The sequence below is a fragment of the Colletotrichum lupini genome, chromosome 3 (genome assembly GCF_023278565.1).
Source record: "Colletotrichum lupini chromosome 3, complete sequence".
Classification (NCBI taxonomy): domain Eukaryota; kingdom Fungi; phylum Ascomycota; class Sordariomycetes; order Glomerellales; family Glomerellaceae; genus Colletotrichum; species Colletotrichum lupini.
In genome coordinates this window covers 2,121,164-2,139,127 of record NC_064676.1, presented here as the reverse complement: position 1 = coordinate 2,139,127, position 17,964 = coordinate 2,121,164, and the positions used below count along the sequence as shown (strand labels likewise).

General features: G+C 53.6%; 7 protein-coding genes across 7 annotated transcripts; 2 read left to right on the top strand and 5 right to left on the bottom strand.

Annotated features, from left to right (window-relative positions):
* Nucleotides 1–231: 231 nt before the first annotated feature.
* On the top strand, nt 232–2,972 carry CLUP02_05369 (uncharacterized protein; the record flags this gene model as incomplete). Its single annotated transcript, XM_049284376.1, has 3 exons — nt 232–1,475; nt 1,529–1,643; nt 2,751–2,972. 3 exons carry the CDS (start codon nt 232–234, stop codon nt 2,970–2,972), a joined length of 1,581 nt encoding a protein of 526 aa, XP_049141519.1.
* Nucleotides 2,973–3,176: 204 nt separating this feature from the next.
* CLUP02_05368 (uncharacterized protein) lies at nt 3,177–4,269 on the bottom strand (the record flags this gene model as incomplete). The annotated part of the gene is made up of 7 exons (XM_049284375.1): nt 3,177–3,243; nt 3,358–3,414; nt 3,583–3,628; nt 3,688–3,809; nt 3,864–3,919; nt 4,016–4,179; nt 4,218–4,269. The coding sequence occupies 7 exons, from the start codon at nt 4,267–4,269 to the stop codon at nt 3,177–3,179; spliced, it is 564 nt and encodes a 187-aa protein (XP_049141518.1).
* Nucleotides 4,270–5,331: 1,062 nt separating this feature from the next.
* CLUP02_05367 (ATP synthase complex subunit H) lies at nt 5,332–6,220 on the bottom strand (the record flags this gene model as incomplete). The annotated part of the gene is made up of 3 exons (XM_049284374.1): nt 5,332–5,603; nt 5,965–6,049; nt 6,194–6,220. The coding sequence occupies 3 exons, from the start codon at nt 6,218–6,220 to the stop codon at nt 5,332–5,334; spliced, it is 384 nt and encodes a 127-aa protein (XP_049141517.1).
* Nucleotides 6,221–7,495: 1,275 nt separating this feature from the next.
* On the bottom strand, nt 7,496–8,918 carry CLUP02_05366 (uncharacterized protein; the record flags this gene model as incomplete). The annotated part of the gene is made up of 3 exons (XM_049284373.1): nt 7,496–7,873; nt 7,986–8,827; nt 8,879–8,918. The coding sequence occupies 3 exons, from the start codon at nt 8,916–8,918 to the stop codon at nt 7,496–7,498; spliced, it is 1,260 nt and encodes a 419-aa protein (XP_049141516.1).
* Nucleotides 8,919–10,773: 1,855 nt separating this feature from the next.
* Nucleotides 10,774–14,751, top strand: CLUP02_05365 (uncharacterized protein; the record flags this gene model as incomplete). The annotated part of the gene is made up of 18 exons (XM_049284372.1): nt 10,774–10,896; nt 10,964–11,013; nt 11,071–11,209; nt 11,276–11,413; nt 11,479–11,547; nt 11,623–11,758; nt 11,894–12,007; nt 12,070–12,480; nt 12,538–12,643; nt 12,703–12,747; nt 12,824–12,946; nt 13,005–13,260; nt 13,314–13,427; nt 13,583–13,644; nt 13,704–13,837; nt 13,885–14,324; nt 14,455–14,493; nt 14,590–14,751. The coding sequence occupies 18 exons, from the start codon at nt 10,774–10,776 to the stop codon at nt 14,749–14,751; spliced, it is 2,661 nt and encodes an 886-aa protein (XP_049141515.1).
* A 589-nt stretch (nt 14,752–15,340) lies between these two features.
* On the bottom strand, nt 15,341–16,909 carry CLUP02_05364 (uncharacterized protein; the record flags this gene model as incomplete). Its single annotated transcript, XM_049284371.1, has 1 exon — nt 15,341–16,909. One exon carries the CDS (start codon nt 16,907–16,909, stop codon nt 15,341–15,343), a length of 1,569 nt encoding a protein of 522 aa, XP_049141514.1.
* A 41-nt stretch (nt 16,910–16,950) lies between these two features.
* On the bottom strand, nt 16,951–17,819 carry CLUP02_05363 (uncharacterized protein; the record flags this gene model as incomplete). Its single annotated transcript, XM_049284370.1, has 3 exons — nt 16,951–17,245; nt 17,435–17,566; nt 17,662–17,819. 3 exons carry the CDS (start codon nt 17,817–17,819, stop codon nt 16,951–16,953), a joined length of 585 nt encoding a protein of 194 aa, XP_049141513.1.
* Nucleotides 17,820–17,964: the final 145 nt, after the last annotated feature.

Sequence of the window (17,964 nt, the reverse complement as noted above, 5' to 3'; positions counted from 1 at the left end):
ACGGAGGGACGCACACAAGGCAGAACTCCTCCCTACTCCGCCTCGCCTCAATTACTCGTCCTCACCACAAGTACCCAAGTGTGGTCATGGTCTTGGCAGCCGTCATGAGCTAGCTCTTCACTCTAAATTTTGCCTCCGCTTTTCGCTGTGTTGCTCAGCGTGTCATCCCTCTGTTTCTGTTGTCCAACCCACGATTTTCCCTCCTCCGCGCATTATCCGCCACAATTAAAGATGAATCTCACTGTTAACCACCCCAGCAGGACTCCCGCGGCCGCACCTGACGAAGATGGCGCGGATCAGATCGGCTTTGATACGCCCCGCTCCGGGGTGGCGACCCCTCAACCCGACCTCCATGACAAACGCCTGCCGGGCATTATGAGCTACTTCGGCCAGGTTCGTACAGATTCTTCTCACAATTCTGTATCTGCCCCTGTCGCGTCGGATCGCAATCGAGGACAACCGCTTCCTGGTCCCTCAACGAAACAAGTCGAGACGGACGGGAAGGCTTCTCAGGTCAGCTCAGTGGATGCTGTGCCCGGTGGCGATCCTGAACCAACATCCCCATCACTCCCCCACCCCGAAGAGCGGCCATCATCACCACACCCTTCATCCATGGCACTGGTTCAGACACATCAGTACCCGACACCGCCGATATCCAGACGGTCGTCGGCGGGACTTTTGAAAAGAAGTCTGTCGTTGCGATATGGAGAATCACGGTCCGCGGCATCCTCATCTGCGCGACCGAAGCTCCAAAGAGGCGTCACAGATTACCCGCAAAAATGCCACAGCCTCACCCTCATGTCCCAACCTTCAAGCATCGTCACAACTTCAGTTGTGCATGCTTATCACATATCAAACCCCAGTCTTCACAAGCCCATCACACCAACATCCCCCATTACTTTCCACGTTGGTTCAGCGCAGAAAGCCGCTTCCCTTCACAGCTCTTCGTCAGTTGATCAGCTCAAGAAGCTAACACAGTTTGCGGGATTCAAGAGCGGTCCACCAACTCCTACAAGGGCGCTTTCAACGGCGCAGCCCTCTCAGGCTGAGGAGAGGTCAACCTCCAAGAGAAGCAGCAACGAGACGGTCCCTCCTAGCGGCGTTCAGACACCCATCCGCCGTGGTACCACCGGCGCTCAAGTTCCCGCTGCTCGCGGCAAACTCACGATCAAGATCGTCGAGGCCAAGGGCTTGCGACGTGCCAAGGACCCTTACGTCGTAGCGGTTTTTCAGAGAAGCGAGCTCATCTCAGGAGGCCCGCGCTCCGTCGAAGAGGAGGATGACGTGAACCTCCCGGCCCCCTCCTTTGGAGGCATCCCGATTCAAAGACAAGGCAGCGACTCAGGCCGCCCGGTCATGTCTATTCCTATGCGCAGCCGCCAGAGCAGCAACACCAGCATTTCCGATTATAACACATTCCGCAACCGGTCCCGCCGATCCTTCACCAGTCCAAAGTGGGACGCCGAGGCAGAATTGTAAGTGGGCACACTGATTGATGTACTTGGTTTATTGGCTGACTTTCCGGCAGTGATGTTGTTGATTCGAACATGCTGGTTGATATTTCCGTCTATGACCACACCGACAAGGGAGAGGAGTTTTTGGGTCAAGTCGACTTCCAGGCCAACAGGGACTCCAGCAACCCAGTACGTGGCTGGTTCCAGCTTAAGGGACACGCCGACACGATGGCAGAGAATGCCCCCACAGGAGAGATTTACGTGGAAGCCGTTTACCAGCGAACGGAGAGAAAGCACTTTGGTCCGGAAGACTTCCAGATTCTTAAGTTGATCGGCAAGGGTACCTTTGGACAAGTTTACCAGGTCCGGAAGAAGGATACCGAACGCATTTACGCCATGAAGGTCCTGTCCAAGAAGGTCATTGTTCAGAAGAAGGAAGTCGCCCATACCGTTGGTGAGCGCAACATCCTGGTTCGGACAGCCATGTCCGACTCGCCCTTCATCGTGGGCCTCAAATTCTCCTTCCAGACGCCATCAGACCTCTACCTGGTCACTGATTACATGTCTGGCGGTGAGCTATTCTGGCATCTCCAGAAAGAAGGACGGTTCGATGAGCGTAGAGCCAAGTTCTATATCGCAGAACTCATCTTGGCCATCCAGCACCTCCACAACAACGATATCGTTTATCGTGACCTGAAGCCAGAGAACATTCTGCTCGACGCAAATGGTCACATTGCCCTCTGTGATTTTGGCCTGTCAAAGGCCAATTTGACCAAGAACGATACCACAAACACATTCTGTGGCACAACCGAGTACCTCGCTCCCGAAGTTCTCCTTGACGAGTCGGGATACACCAAGATGGTGGATTTTTGGTCGCTGGGAGTTCTAGTCTTCGAGATGTGCTGCGGTTGGAGTCCATTCTATGCGGAGGACACCCAACAGATGTACAAGAACATCGCCTTTGGCAAGGTCAGATTTCCTCGGGACACCTTGTCACAGGAGGGTCGCAACTTCGTAAAGGGCTTGCTCAACAGAAACCCCAAGCACAGACTTGGTGCGACGGACGATGCGGAGGAGTTGAAGCGCCACCCATTCTTTGCCGACATTGACTGGGACATTCTGGCAAAGAAGCTCATCACACCTCCCTTCAAGCCCAAGTTGACCTCTGCCACAGACGTGTCGTACTTCGACCCCGAGTTCACCAACGCGCTTGATAACAATGGCTCACTTAATGAACGGGCCGCTGCTTTGTCCAAGGGATTCGCAACATCGACGCCCCTTTCGCCCTCTGTGCAGGCCAACTTCCAGGGCTTCACGTTTGTGGACGAGAGCGCTCTCGACGATCACATGAGAGATAAGGGCCGCTATGATGACGAAGAGATGCGTGATTCTCACCACCAGGACGATGACTGGGATGACCTGGAGGACATGAACCAGAGAGGCAATCGCATGAGCGGCATTGTGCGCACAACCACCAACGAAGAGCAGATGATTGGTGGTGGTCACTTTGACGTTTAATGACTTCATGCATTCTGGTTTTTTTTCCAAAGGTACTTCTGGGTCATTTGTTTTTGGGTTCTATTTTGAGGACAAAGAAAAGTTCCATCACACACAGCCTTTTCTCTCTTGCAGAAGCAAAACACGGTCATCATCATTACGAAGTCAAAAAAAACGAACATTCATGGATTTCAGTGCATAAGGGCGGTCAAACCTTGCATGTGATCATTGGGCCCGGGGGGTGTAATCGGTACATGGCGTTTTTGGGCTGAAGCGATGAACATTCGGATTCCTGATCGGCCCCTCAGACTGCTGCTTTTCATGCTAATCGAAGAGCTTTTACTTACACGATACAAACAATAACTACAACAACGACGATAGGCCTTGACGAATAGGCTCTGCATACCGCTCGCTGATGCTGATGCTGGTGACCTTGATGCCTTTATCGGAAGATGTGGTTGTTCTACATTCCCACGAGTCGTTGCCATAGGGAACATCCGCACATCAGATATAAGGCTGATACACAGGCATCGCTGCATTTTGGGAGGATGTGTCTTTCACGAATGGAGTGGTACGAAAGGAAAGGAGGGGAAACCAGTCTTGCCTATAGGATATACTGCAATTTTGCGACAGACGTTCAGCGTTTGGGGCAATCTTATGGTCCATGGGCTTGGAGACTGAATCAGGGGGAGGGGGGGTGGGGTTCGAAGGATGCCTAGATATCCAACAAACAAACCCTTGTATCGGTCATCAAGCGCCATGCGGTATATCGAGTGGTGGATGGTACCGACGAAGAAAGGAGGGGCCGTCAACGGAAAGAAAGTGAGGAGGAAAGCGATCAGCTCTACACAAAACCGTCTGTAATACTGCTTAATTAGCTTCAGCTACATTTGACAAAAAACCACAAAGGACGCTAGGTTCTCTTGACGTATCCTTCCAACGTGGTTGTGTTGTAGTGACGCCCAAAACTACCAATAGATCATACAACAACGTCCCTGATTGACACACAAGTAAGGGTCACTCTTTCTATCACCACTACCTTTGTTCTTGTGTCTCTGCTATACCTTTTCAGCGAATAGAACAGTCATGCCGATGCCGCAGAAGCTTCCCCCCTCCTCGATGTGACTCGCTGCCGATGCGGCCTGCAGGTGCGGGAGTAGAGGAAAAGGAGTTTCTGTATGGTACTCGATTCCACAGACGGGGCTGGTCGTATGCCCGGAAGGTTGTGCTACCAACTGTCAACCTTGTAGCTTTATATACGTAGACAACGGAGGGATGCATTCTCCGAGGTGTAAGATGCCGAGTCTGTAGCTGCCATACTGACAGTATGTATTTCCCTCGAAGAATGTGGAATTCGGTAGGTAAAGACAATCAAGAAAGGGGAGAGTAGTGACAAAGGATAAGGATAGCCATCAAGAAGACTCATGAAAGGTTAAGGAAAGCAAGGCAAAGTAGGCGAGAAAGGCAAGCAAGGTTAGGTAGCAGACAGTACATCATCCCGTCACCCCCTCTCCACCTCTGGAAATGGTAGCCAGCATAATCGCCGTGGATCACTCGTCGTTTTGTTGTCCCAGGAACACTACGCGAACCCACCCCGGTGTGCATTGAAAACAAGACCCCGTAGCATAGGGTAGATGACTCTTTTCCCTTTCGTCCAGGGAATCTTGGTGGAAGCAATCGGCGGGGGTTCCGTCGAGTTGTGTGCGAGTTGTGTGTTGAGAAATTACTATTTCCCGGGTATCAGAGGTCTTTTGATAAAGGGCTCTCCGCCTGACGACGGTTCTGTGTGGTGGTGGTGGTGGTGGTGGTTTTGGCTCTGTTCGGGAGATTCCGGATTCCCCACAATGTCTTCACTCAAGACTCAGAGTCAGGTATGCGGTCCGTTTTGGAAAGCAAGAGAGTCATTTGAATCCATTTGGCATGGGAGCTGCCGGAATATGGTGGTTGTTGGTCGAGGACGTCCAGGTAAAATCACACATATGATTGGCATGAGCCATATACACACAAGAGGGACCGAGGACGTTGAAGCGCATGCGAATAGCATTCCTAGCCAGCGAGGTTTAGTTGGACAATATACACGGGATTACCACCTCCCAGCACACCTTTCCCCTCGTTTCTAGGGTTCCTCTCTCTCTCTCTCTCCTTCTCTCCTTTCCTCTCAATCACAAAAACACGTTTCCCACTCCTTTTGGTCGGTTCGGAGCAAGCGGCAAAGGTTACAAACCCAGAAGCCAAGGTTGGAAAAGCACTTTTCCCTCCCATCACTTGAGGATTGATGACGATTTTATCTTTTCGGCGGGGGAATCCGGGACGGTGTGGTTCGTTTTGAAACTTTTTTGTTTTCTTTTCCAATAACGGTTTTGCACGTCGCTGAAGCGCTCTAGTGGTGAGGCTCCTCCTCGTCCTCCTCAATCATGAGCCAGTCGTGCTTGACGGGCTCGCCGTTGGCGGCAGCAGTGGCGTCCTGGCCCTCGACCTCGACGGCCATGCTCTCGTACTCCTTCAGGCTGGCGGCGAGGTCGGCCTCCTCGGGGGACTTGGGGGTGGCGGGGATGGAGAAGGTCTGGACCTGGCCCTGGGAGTCGGACTCCTTGATGGGGGTGGGCTTGTAGGCCTTGAGCTCCTTGAGGTAGAGCTCCTGGACGAAGTCGGCTGTATCGGGGATTGCAGGGTTAGTGAAACGGGTTCGGAGCAAGAGTTTTTGGGCGATGACGACAGCGACGGCAACGGAAGAAGAGGAAGGACGAGCGAGCGACGGGCGAATCGGAGAGATAGAAGACCATTAATCGGCGTAGGGTGGTCGATGCGAATGTAATGGACGACGAGTATGTTCACGTGGTTTGCGTGACCGGTATCGTTATCCGACAGCCAGGCGCACTCCCCAGCTTCGGAGCTTGGCCTCCCTTTAGCCGCACCGGCAACCCGAAATGGCCAACGCTTTTGCATCGAACGCAACCTCGCTCTTCCTCCTGGGGGGCAATTGAAATCGAAGACGGGAGAAATATTGACGAACCTCTGCGGGAGACGGTGGGAGCGATGAATCCCCTCATCTGGACGGCGCTGGGCCTCGCCAGCCGAGAGACAGCCGAAGCGGCGCGCTGTTTGGGCAAAAAGTCGTCAGTTTTTTTCCTTGATTTCCGACCGACGGTCCGCGCGTCCGAACGGAGGCCGATGCCAACAGCGAACAGGCAACAACAACAACATCATCATCACGACAACGGGAAGAGAGAGGAGAAACGTACAGTGGCTCTGGACAATTGGACGAGCATCTTGATATGTGGGTGGTGGCTGGCTCAATTGGGGACACCGGGGGGGATGGGGGGAGGGAGGCGGACGACGGGTGGTTGAGGGTTTTGTACGGGATGGGACAGTAAAAAGCTGGAGTGAGCCGGTTCAGTTCTGGTTGGACGCAATGATTCCCAGCCGACCGCTGTGATTTTGATGCCTCAGGTCTCAGGCGTAGAACTTGTCCGCCTGTCTTTTGCTGCCTTTCTCCACTTTCCCACGTCCTTCCACCTCTCACGCATTGCTGCAGCGGGTCGGGGAAACAACAAGCGGAGGCGGGTGGACTGATATCACGTGAGGAAACGACCGATGACACTTTACCGTACGCTGCCCATCTTCTTTCTGGTACAGATCTCGTCCGGAAGGTGACTGCTAGCTGGGCGAGATGTGGTCATTGGGAGTAATTGACAGCCAAGAAGGAACGGTTTCGTCAACTTCCCCCCTCCACCAAACCACCACCGCCGACATCATAGGCTGGCACTTGACGCCGGGCACACCTACCAGTACGCACCAAGAGAGTTCAAACTGCCACACTTTGTTCGGACCAAGCTTGGCCTAAGCTCCTCTGGCGATCCGGGCTAGCTCTCTCACAGTTGCGACCAATCGACTTTTTGGTGCATGACCTCATACATCCATGTCTCTCATACTCCGTCATTTTCGTCACTATCAAGAGTGTTTTTGCTGTTGTACGCTGAGCTCGAAGCCGAGCCAGGTCGCCAGTCACTCATTTACCTTGCTAAATATCTGTCTCGATTGGTCCAGTTGCTTTTGTTCTAGAGACAAGCGACAAGATATTGCAGAATTGTGTTGATGGAAAGATGTCTTTCTCTCTCTTACTTTCCGGCATATTTATAATTTCCTCGTCGTTGCTCACCCTGCTATACTACCCGTGTTGGATTAGAAGGGAAGGGCACAACGATGGGTACAATGAGTCGAGGGCTCGTGTTCAAAGCCTGCAAGACTATCCGTCACACATGCGAATACCGATGGCTTAGATCAAGTGACCATTATTGCATAAGCTATCATTCAAGAAACCCATCACCAACAACGCCACAAACTCCGTGCTCTACCCGAGTTGCCGTGTCTTCATACTACGGCCCAGATCTTTCGTAGACGTGGAAAGGTCGGCACACTGCCACCTGTGGTATAACGATTACACAAAACAAATTAGAGGCTAATCTCTGTATCCCATATGGTCTTTTCCTCTGTATTCTTGCCGTCGTCCATAACAAACCCCGGAACCGAGCTAGGCCGAGCGCTTATTTCTTTTGGCGGTAGGGGATGCGTTGCTGGGAATCCGGAGACTCGTGGCTCTGCTCGCGCTTGACGGTGTTGCGCTTGGACTTGCGCATCTCGCCCCAAACGGCGGATCCAATCCACGCAACGCCGAGAATAGCAGCAACCACGGAGTACGCAATGACATAGGCCCGAGATGAGCTAGCGAGCTCGAGACCGAGACCACCGTTGATGATGCCGAGAATCATCACAATTCTGCCGAACCAGATGTGGACGTGGCTGATAACACCGCGGGTCTGGAACTTCTTGTAGTAGGCGTGGTGGGCGTATCCGAGGAACGGCTGCACGGCCAAGAGGGCAACAACTACGGTACCCAGGAGGGTATGGGTTTGCGCAAAGAGCTACGCGGTATCAGCACTGCGATCCTGGATGTCTGGGTTGTGGAGGGTCTTGGAAACGACCCGAGGGAGTACATCCTCCCGGTTCACGAAAAAAATGAAAAAAGCAACTCACATAACCGTTGTCGCGAGCATAAGCGTAGCCAGTGCCGAAGCCGGCCCACATGAGCAAGAAGGCAACCGACTGCCAAGCAGCGTGAGCCATCCACTTGCCTACCAAGGGCATGAGGATGGCTCCGATGGGGTAAAGGGCAACGAATACGATCGTCATTATGATCCCGTGGGCGAGGAGAACCTTGGACGAGACACCACTGCCTCCATTAAATACAACACCACCGCCGCCGCTGGTGGAGCCGCCATTCCCGCTGCCACTGCCGCTGCCGCTTCCGCTGCCGCTTCCATTGCCACTGTTTCCCGAGGTAGTCGTGAAGGGGTTGCTGTCGGTCTGGACTGTCGCCTGGGTCAGGTCGAGGTTGAAGTTGGTGTGTTCGTCGTGCTGCTGGATGCTCTGACTGGTGCTGGCAGAGTTGAGGGCGCTGCCCGACTTCCAGGCAGCGACCCAGGAGCTGGAAGCCGAGTTCAGGGACATAGAACCACTGCTCCAGGACGCGCAGTTGGTGCAGCGGACGTTGGCGACCATGTTACCGTTCACGATACCGGAGCCGCTGAGAAGCTCGAGGGTGGTGCTTGACGAGAGGGTAGGCATGTTGTGGCCGCGCGCAGTGCGAGGGCTGATAGTAACGTTGCCGTTTCCGTCGGCGTACATCAGGAACATGTTGGCGTTGGACATGGACGAACCCGTGCCAAGGGAAATCCACTGGTAGCTGGTCGGAGCAGACATCTGGAAGTACATGTTGCCGCTGCCGGAGCTGGACGAAGCCGCCGGGACAGCAACGCGAAAGCAGACATCAGTATTCGGGCAAGCCTGAATAGCGTCGGCGGAGGCTGTCGCCGCATCTGTCAAAAGTGTTAGTATCGGTGGTCTGGGAGGGATGGCTCAAGACATACAGAGCGCGGCAGCGAGAGAGGAAGTTGTGAAGGCCTTCATCGTGTTCGCTGGTAAGGCGTGTATATCGTGGTTGTTACTATTGGTTGTGTTAGTTCACATCTATATGAAAGCTATCATGGAGGCCTCAGAGGACCTTAAATCAAAGACAGCGGGATGGAGTGGGGGCCAGGATGTGACGCACATATTGGGTGTGTGTTGTGATATGCAGGGAGGCTCCGGACTGAATGTTGGAGTGACACGGCAGTTGGAGTCTGGATCGAGTGTAGAAGGGTGGGAGCTCCGGGGGTTCTTATGAAGACGTGACGGACGCGCGACGGCAGTCCAGCTCCGTGGTAGTCGATGGCGGAGATGTGCAGTGCGGATGCCAGGTTCAAAGCGGCGAACAGAGAGGGGCCGGAGCTTTCACCGTGGCTTTGCTCCCTTTGCCAACCGTTTTGCTATGATTTGCGTTTATTGGCATTTGCTCTTCTTTCCCCACGTCGTTTTCTATGAGATCTTGGCGACATCTTCATACACTAGCACAAAGTCATGCCGTTTTTACTTCTCGAGTCTGTTCCGAGAGTCAGGCCCTGGCCCATGCCTTTCCATCCTTCACGCCCACCCACTCATTGCTTGCTCTCGGCTTGGGGGAGTGCGGGCAGTGAGAATCGACTTTCTCTGACAGGTCCAGCCACGCAGGGGATGACCCCTGGGGCACTTGTAACCGACGCATAAGTTGGCCGGCTGCAGTACCAGGTATCATCGGTGATTTTTGTTGAAGGCGCTCTAGAGAAGGCTAGAGATCAGCATGTGTCTGGCGGCACATCTTGGCTAACACAGCCACGCAGATGAGGAGCTGCTGTCGGCTTGATAGTACATCTAGTAGCTTGGTAGCTTCGCGTCGTAGAGACAAATGGGCCAGCCAAGGGGGGAAACTGAGAGTTGGGCCCACGTCGACGGACCCGGTCGGTTCAACACGTTCCCCGGGCCAGTAAAGCCTAAAAAATGGGAAGAAGGACTAATCAGGCACAGGCTCCCCAGGTCGTAAATTTGACTCCTTGCAGCGTGTCTTGGATGCGGTCTACTCTCTTTAGGGTGTCAGACACAATTGGAATGGATATGATTGGGCAAAGAGATTAGCCCAACCCCTGTAATACCGAAGGGGAAGTCCTTGTCCGTCCGGGGGCTGCTGGAAGAGAGCCTCTGGTTCCCATTGAGTCCTTGACCGAACCTGCTGTGACAAAGTGGCATGAATAAGTTGACATCTACAAGGTAGTCAGTGACGAGTAGGCCAGAGAAAGTTCCGCTTGCTCGCCCAGTGAGGGAGTCGCAAATTTGTGTGAACAATCAGATGCCATCTAGAGCATGGCCGTCGAAGGGGACCATCCTGGCGGGAAGCACCAGAGTTCTACGCAGATGGGACTAGTGGGTTGGCAGGGTGTTTCTGCTGGTCCTTCTTGGGGCCGTGGGCAGCCAGTTGTCCGGCACGAACTCTAACAAGATGAGAGAAGAGGGTAGGGGAGTACCTGTAGCCCTGGCAGGCGAAGAGAAACTGCAAACGAAACGCCTGTCGTTGATGGCTCTCGATACCCTGCATATGCGCGTGCGTAGTTTGCTGAAAAGGCAACGACCATGCTGGGAAGTTGGAAAAAGAGCAAAGGTCAAGGTGAACAGACCAATGGATGTGCTTGGCGGGCTCAGCCTCCCGGAGGCAAAAAGATGCCGCGCGGGTGATTGATGTGTCTGCTGCCATAAGCCTTGGTCAGAAACAGTGTTTCTTGGGATTGTCCGTATTACACAGTAGAGGGCAGAACTATCGGACATTGGAGCGTGAGAAAAGCATACGCAAGCATGTCATGTTGTTTTTCTTGGCTTGGACCATGGAGGGCGAATTGAACCAGAGGAAAGACAAAAGATGTGGAACGGAGCACCGATCGCTAGGGTAAGCGCACCAAGCCGCGCCTTCGGGTTGCATCCATCGTCACCATGCGCCTTGTCCAATACTGTGACAGCTGTTGGAAAGCGCATGATGCACTTGGTAGACCGTAGAGACAGCCCGAGATGCACCTGCATGTTGGCTGAAATGTTGTGTACGTACCTCACAGTTGTACGCAGATAAGGCACCTCAGCATCTCATGTGTTTTCAGGTACCCAGGTAGATACGTAGTGTGTTCACAGACTTCCACTCCCAAGTACCTTTCACTCACGGCAGGATCAATCCAGAGCTTTGCTTCCATTCTCATGACGCCCACCTGCTAAGAATATCCGGTGTATCGAAAGGGAAAGTGCCTAGAACACGCAGCGAGACCTGTGCTCAGTCGGCACCACTGAGGTACGGCGATTCGAGATCTGTGCTCATCTACAATCTCCCAGCATCATAGCTGATCACTCTCACGACTCACAACATGCGCCTATAGCATCCTCGCCAAGTATTTTCAGCAGGCTTGCTGACGATGTACGTTGTTGCCAAGGAAGGGGCTTATCTGACGGCAGCCGCAGCTTTCGGCATTTCCCAACATCCCCCTGCTCTTGCGTCTCAGCCCGATGCCTTCACTGTCACCGAAAGGATGGACAATCCTATTTTCGTTCCCGCGAGGCCTCACTCTTGGAATGCTTCGAGATCCTATCGTCGGTCAAGGCCCATCTTCCGCTGCCCGAGGATTGCGACCCCTCCGATGTCCAAACACGTGTAAGTCGGTCTCTACTGAACCATGTGGGTGCAAGAAAGGCTCACGGACTGCTAAAGCCTGCACACCAGATTTAGGGAAGCAAAGGCGATCAAACCGTCCAACTAAGCATCCGCACACCCGACCCGATTTGCCAAATCTTGTCACTAAAACGGCACCAGTGGCACAAGAAAGATCAGCACCGACGCAGGACGCGCAATGCTTCCATGTTTTGTTCCATTCTTGCCCATTGAAGAAAGCGGACAGAGTGCTGAGAGACGGGCCGGAAGGATAGCAGATCGCCGACAGTGGTCGATATCATCAGTCTAGACCATGCTAAACGCTACTAGCATAGCTGAAGCTACCAAGCTCCTTGCCAAACTCGGAAGGATTTGATCTTGAGCCTTGCGATCCGCCCGCTCTCGACGCCATGTCCAGAAGATGAAACTTTGCTACTGCAAGGTATGAGCTCACAGCAATACAGTTCCGTCTTTTCGTCCGACGTTGAGCAGGCAATTGCCGGTTCCTGCTGTTCCTTGGCTTAGGTAACGATGCCTTTCAATCCGAAATCTGCATTCCCAAGATGACTGTTGTCTACTTTGGACGGTTGGAAGTCGTGTCATTCGGGTGCGGCGCAGCCCTTCAACATCTGCAACACGGACAAGTTGAGATACGGATACCGGCTGACTTGCAGGCCTGTTTGTGTCAAAGCTGCAACCCTGAATTCCGTCTACGGCCAGTGATGGCCGAGTATTTCTCAGCAGGTCACAGACAGCACACAAAACACCAAGGTGCACAAATTCAAGAAATCATCGAATCGTACATGGGCGTTGCCAGTGTAGAAACCGAAAGCAGCTTCAAAGTTGCGTCACTTGGTGTGGCTCAGGGATCTACCCCACGCTTCAACCACATCGCCAAGCCAAAAGCATCCCAATGGCTTCTGCTTGACAGCACTCGTCACATCTAGTATATTCACGGGCTCGATCTGCAATAGCCAGTGAGGGGGCCCACAGGCTTGACTTGGCGGGAATCTAAGCATCACAGAGTCGGACTTACACCCATCAACTGCGTTTACACCCTCGCAAAACACTGCCAGTGTACTCCCAATATCAACTGGACGTAGACCTTCGCAAAAAAAGAATGGCCCAGGAGCTTCCTGGTCGCTGGATCTCGAATAGCGTTCGATACAATAACGGCATGGTTGATGCGCCCAGTACTGGATAGTGTCAGATGATGATGCGACAAGACCGCGAAACCATGAAGGCAACTCGTTACGACTTGCAAGGTTTTTTCCAAGAGCAACGGCGGCCAGCTTCGCCATGCTGTAAAAGCAACCCCAGCCTGTCGCGACGCCGCCAGCGAAACTCAAATCCCCGATGATCTCTATTTTACTACTCCGTATCATACCAACCTGAGCTCACAGTGAACACATCGAATACTATGGGCTCCTCGCGACGATCTCGATGACCCAATACGGCAGCCGTTACCGGTGTGGGGCCGAGTGCGGGGCTTCACCTTGCCGATGGGAGGTTTTTGCTCCCGTTTCCCAGGTTGACCAACAGTCTTACACAGCAATTGCACTAAATGGGCCGCCCGCGAGTCGGGGAAAGGTCCACTGTAACGCTGAGCTTAGGCGATGGTGCAACTATCATCCCGCGCCGTATATGAGTTGTTCCGGCGACCTCCACCTCCGCAACCACCACGGCCACGATTTACTCATAATCCCACGACATGCTGTCTAGCCTATTGTTTAGGGCAGAGCTTGTGGAGGCTGAGCAAACGTCAAAAGCAATTTCGACTCCAATGGCCCACGAGCAGGCTAGCCGACTACCTTATTTCTGCGTTGGGTCAACACTTCTCAGCACAATGTAACATCACGGGTCCCAATCCCCCGGTTACCTCAGTCTGTATTCGGATTTAGACTCTGTTCGATATGGCGCCCCGGGGTCCGATAGTTCCGCTCAATGCGCCGGCTCTTTCGACCGCTCATTTAGTATTTTCATACCCTATCAACCGCGTAGCTTTCAAAGCTCGATCACGAATGCTTGTCACCGCCAGATTCCAGCTAGATTCACCAGCAGCGGCCACTCTGCCCAGGACCCCAGGTTACTGCAAGCTGGGTCCAAGCTTCGTTGGGCGCAAAACATTTCCCGTTGACTACTGTCAGTCAGGAGTGAAGCGGGTACGAGTTTTGCGCAAATGACGCCAAGTTCTATCTAGTCTCGCCCTGTTCTTCCACAAACCCAACGTGGTCAATACTGCCCTGCCTTGGTAATACTTTGTCCGCCAGGTTCAAACGGATTGCCAACAAGTGTAACCATGGATCTGGTTTGCGCTATACTCTGTTGACCTTTCCTCAGTCGTCGCGCGACAAGCAAGAAAGGGACGATTGGCAAAAAACATTGCAAAGAGAGACTTCCAGCATCGACGACATTGCAACCATCCGATATTGAAATCATCAGCATCGCTCAGAACATGGCCCTCGGCCCCCTGGCTCATGAAACAATTCGCACACTTATTTGATGCCAAAGTAACGAGATCCTTCATTATGCAGCCCGGTAGTCAGAAAAATGCCCCAAAATGCATCGACAACATGCTCCAGATCCTCAAGGCCAGCAATCCGATGTCCTGGGAATCACCGTATGCACCCCTCCCTCCACGCGGAGCAGCATTTTGGACGCCGGAGCATTCGGGTTTTCGTTGTTTGTTACTTATCATCTGCGCAAATCGATCCTGGAGGATGAAAACCTGCCGTGTACCGAAGCCTCTCGACGTTCAGGGAAAACCCGCCCGGGGCAAGGTAAGCAAGGTAACGCGACCTAACGTATGATGACTTCGGAATCGGGATGCAGTGAACGCTACAAGCTAATACCCCATATCACTGATTTACAATATACCACGATCGGCCTCTGCCACAGACTAGCTTCTAGCTTGAAAGCAAGATAGAGGACATCACCAGCGAGCCTGGCGTAAGCCCATCTTTTTTTTTACCTTTCTCGGTGTCTCTTCTTGGTGTTTTTGTGTCCCGTAGGGAAAGGATGAACAGACTTTCTTCTACCTTTTAGTCAATATCCCGACTGACATTCCTTGTCTTCACCGTTTACGAAATCCCCCCGGCGTCTTGGTCTTGGAAATCTTGGCAGCTAGTCATGGCTTTTTTCGGTTTCCCGAACGTTCAGATTACCGCCAAGAAGGTCCCAAGGCTCTGGGACCCAGGCCAGGCTTGAAGGAGAATACACACCTTCTCCCCCCCCCCCCTTTGAGATCCGTGAATTTGCCAAGCAAGCGCTCGCGCGCGCGCGCGGTTGACTACGGAGTCCAAGAAAAGTGCCAGGACCAAATCCCAGCCACTGGATTGCAAAGCAAACTGAAGCTTGGCGCGATATGCGCCTGTCGCCGAAAGTCTTTGAAGCAGAAGAGGAGGGAATCGGGGGCACGACAAAAAAGTCAACCAAGAAAAAACTCGTATGTATTATCGTGACGATGCTTCGCCCAATGACTACCAAAGAAGGGGGAAAAGTATAACTACGGACTAGTGATGCGCCAGAAAAAAAACCAACCACAGAACGAATCTCGATGCTTCACTGTTCCGTCGCTCATGCACCGAACGGGGCAGTGAAGGACTAGAAACCCTCAGTGCCCAAAGATAAACGGACTTTGCTTCTCTTCAATAACTCCGTACTGCGCGCGTCCATTGGCCGCGCCAATTCACAATGAGGCTCCTAGACTTTTTTCCAATGCCATTCGCCTAGCACTCCCAAATCTCTCTATACTCTTTCGTCTAGCACTGCTGATGATGTGTACGAACAATACAATCTAGACTTCAGTGGTGAATCGAAACGCGTGGCTCTCCAACATGCTGCTCGACGCAACAAAGCTGAAGCCGCCAAAGGGGTCATCCTCCTTGGCTGACATGGCGCTCCAGGGGTCCTTGGCCGTGATGACGGGGCTCAGGGACAAATCGGTGAACTCGGGCGCAAAGTTCTCGGCGAGCTCGGGGTCGGTGATCATGGGCTGGATGGGCGGCTCGACCTCTCTGGCCTCGAGCTTCTTCCAGTCAATCTTTCTGAAGAAGCGGTGGCCCTTCATGATTTGCAGGTCCTTGGGCATGTTGGCTCCCAGACGCTTCTTGGGATCCTTCTTGAGCAAGCGCGTCAGGAGATCCTTGGCGTCGGGGCTCAGGAAGTACGGCATGACGAGCTTCTGCTTGACAATGTTCTGCTGAATCTTGGCATGGTTGCCGCCGCGGAAGGGCGGGTTGCCAGTCATCAAGTCGTAGCCCAGCGCGCCGAAAGACCACCAGTCGACCACCTTTCCGTACTTCTGTCCCTGGATGACCTCGGGGGCCATGTACTCGACAGTTCCAAGCATCGAGTTGCAGTGGTCTTCTGAGGTATCGACCGCGACTTTGGAAAGGCCGAAATCGGTGAGCAACAGGTGGCCCTCAGCGTCCAGCAAGCAGTTTTCGGGCTTCAAGTCACGGTACACGACACCTAGGGTGCTATGCAGGTGCGAGATGGCGAGAAGCATCTCCGCCATGTAAAAGGCGGCAACGGGCTCCGCAAACATCTTTTCGGTGCTCAGGTGAGTGAACAGCTCTCCACCCTGGCCGTACTCGAGAATCAGATACAGCTTCTCATGGTCCTGGAAGGCGTAGTAGAGCTTGACAACAAAGGGGTGTCGGTTAACCGATTCAAGGATCTGACGCTCCGTCTTAGTCTGTTCGATGAGCTTCTTGTGCACAGTAAGGGAAGCCTTCTTGAACTGCTTCTGAGCGTAAAGCCGGCCGGTGTTGCGCTGCTTGACGAGAAGCACGGTACCGTAGGTTCCCTTTCCTAGGCATCGGAGGGGATCAAAGTCGTCGGCCGTCATCTTACGCTGAACGTCCTTGCTGCCCTCGATGGGCACAATGTGGCCGTTTCGCTCTCGTACGCTCTCGTCGACGTAGTCATGCTCCAGGTTGACCTCATAGCTCGTAGACCCGGTCTCAGAACGCTCGCTGCCAGCCTCACTCTGACTGCCGTCCTGGCTCCCGCAGCGACTCATGACAGCACTGCTGATTCCCAGCCCCTTGGAAAGGCCGCCATGGCCGTTGCTGCCGTTGAGGGTCAAGGTGCTCGTTCGGGAAGAGTTGTCGAGGCTGAGAGGCTCCATCTGCAAGCGCAGCTTGGCGATGCCCGAGACAGCAGGGGAGGAGGCCCCGCGCATGTTGGGGCTACAGTTGGCGCTGACGACATCGTCGATGAGGGCAGCGCGGCCGGAGCGCTTCGCGGAGAGAGGCGGGGTAGCGCAAACGCCGTAGTCGGAATCCTCATCGCCGGAGGTGACGGGGGTGTTTTGAAAGCCGCGCACCGTGTTCAGTGCGGGCGTCGCCTTGGCAATCATGGCTGGGTTGGTGGTGGTGGTGGTAATTTACGGGAAAGGCTTTAAGGTGGCCGCTCCGTGTAAAAGTATGGGTTGCTCGTGAACGAGGGGCGCGCGTCGGTGTCCCGGTCGCGCCCTATACCAGTAGTGGCCGTCACTTTGGTAGGAGGGTTATGGATAAGAGTGAAGCACGGAGATCGTGCCTCGTCGTCGCTCGGGGTCGTCGCGCGGGTCAGATTCGTAGTTTCTCTCGAGGTTTTGGTGGCTCGGGTTTCGGCGCATCTGGCGGCGGAAGAATGAGCAAGAAGTGATGTCGTAAGTGTCGTTTTTACTAGGCATTGGTGTTTGATGGGGTTTCTTGAGTAGTCGGTCAGTCAACAAGGCATTTTCAGAGGGAGGAATGGTTGCATTCACCAAAATGGTGTTGTTGAAGAAAGGGAAAGGAGAAAGGATCAAATGGAAACAGGCCGGCTCCAAGGTTTAACAAATTCAAGAAAATTCAGCCCGCCCAAGCCGTTCCTCCTTCGCTCGGGACAGGCCACCCACAGGCTGGGTACAGGGGGTTTCGGCGTAAGGTAGGTACAAGTGGCAGGTACAAATGACAAGTACTGCAGTAAGACAGTGGCGGACCCAAGGTGAGCGGACCAACCAGAGGGCCAGGCCATGTCAGCCAGCGACCTGAGTGACTTTTCATTCACATGGCTGTGGGCAGCGGACACTTTTTTTCCCTCCCACCTTCCCACTTCCCACTTCCTACCCACCCAAAACCACACCAAAATGACCGAAAGTGACCAAAAGCACCGCACTTTGGAGGGGGAGGCGCGAGGGGGAAATGTGGATCCACAGGTACACTGGTCCACTGGTGTGGGATTGGCAAAGCGGAAGCCAAAAATTTGGGCACCCGCGCTGGGGCCTTTTCGGGTGCTATCATTGGGCAGGCGCAGGGGCTGTAAGCCTGTAACCTGATGGACATTGCTTGCCTCGTTCCAACTCAGCCCAAATTGCCTGGGTCTTTTGATTTTTTTCCCTTTGCATTTTCTGGCTCTCCTTCAGTGGCCTGTCCCCATTTCCCTGAC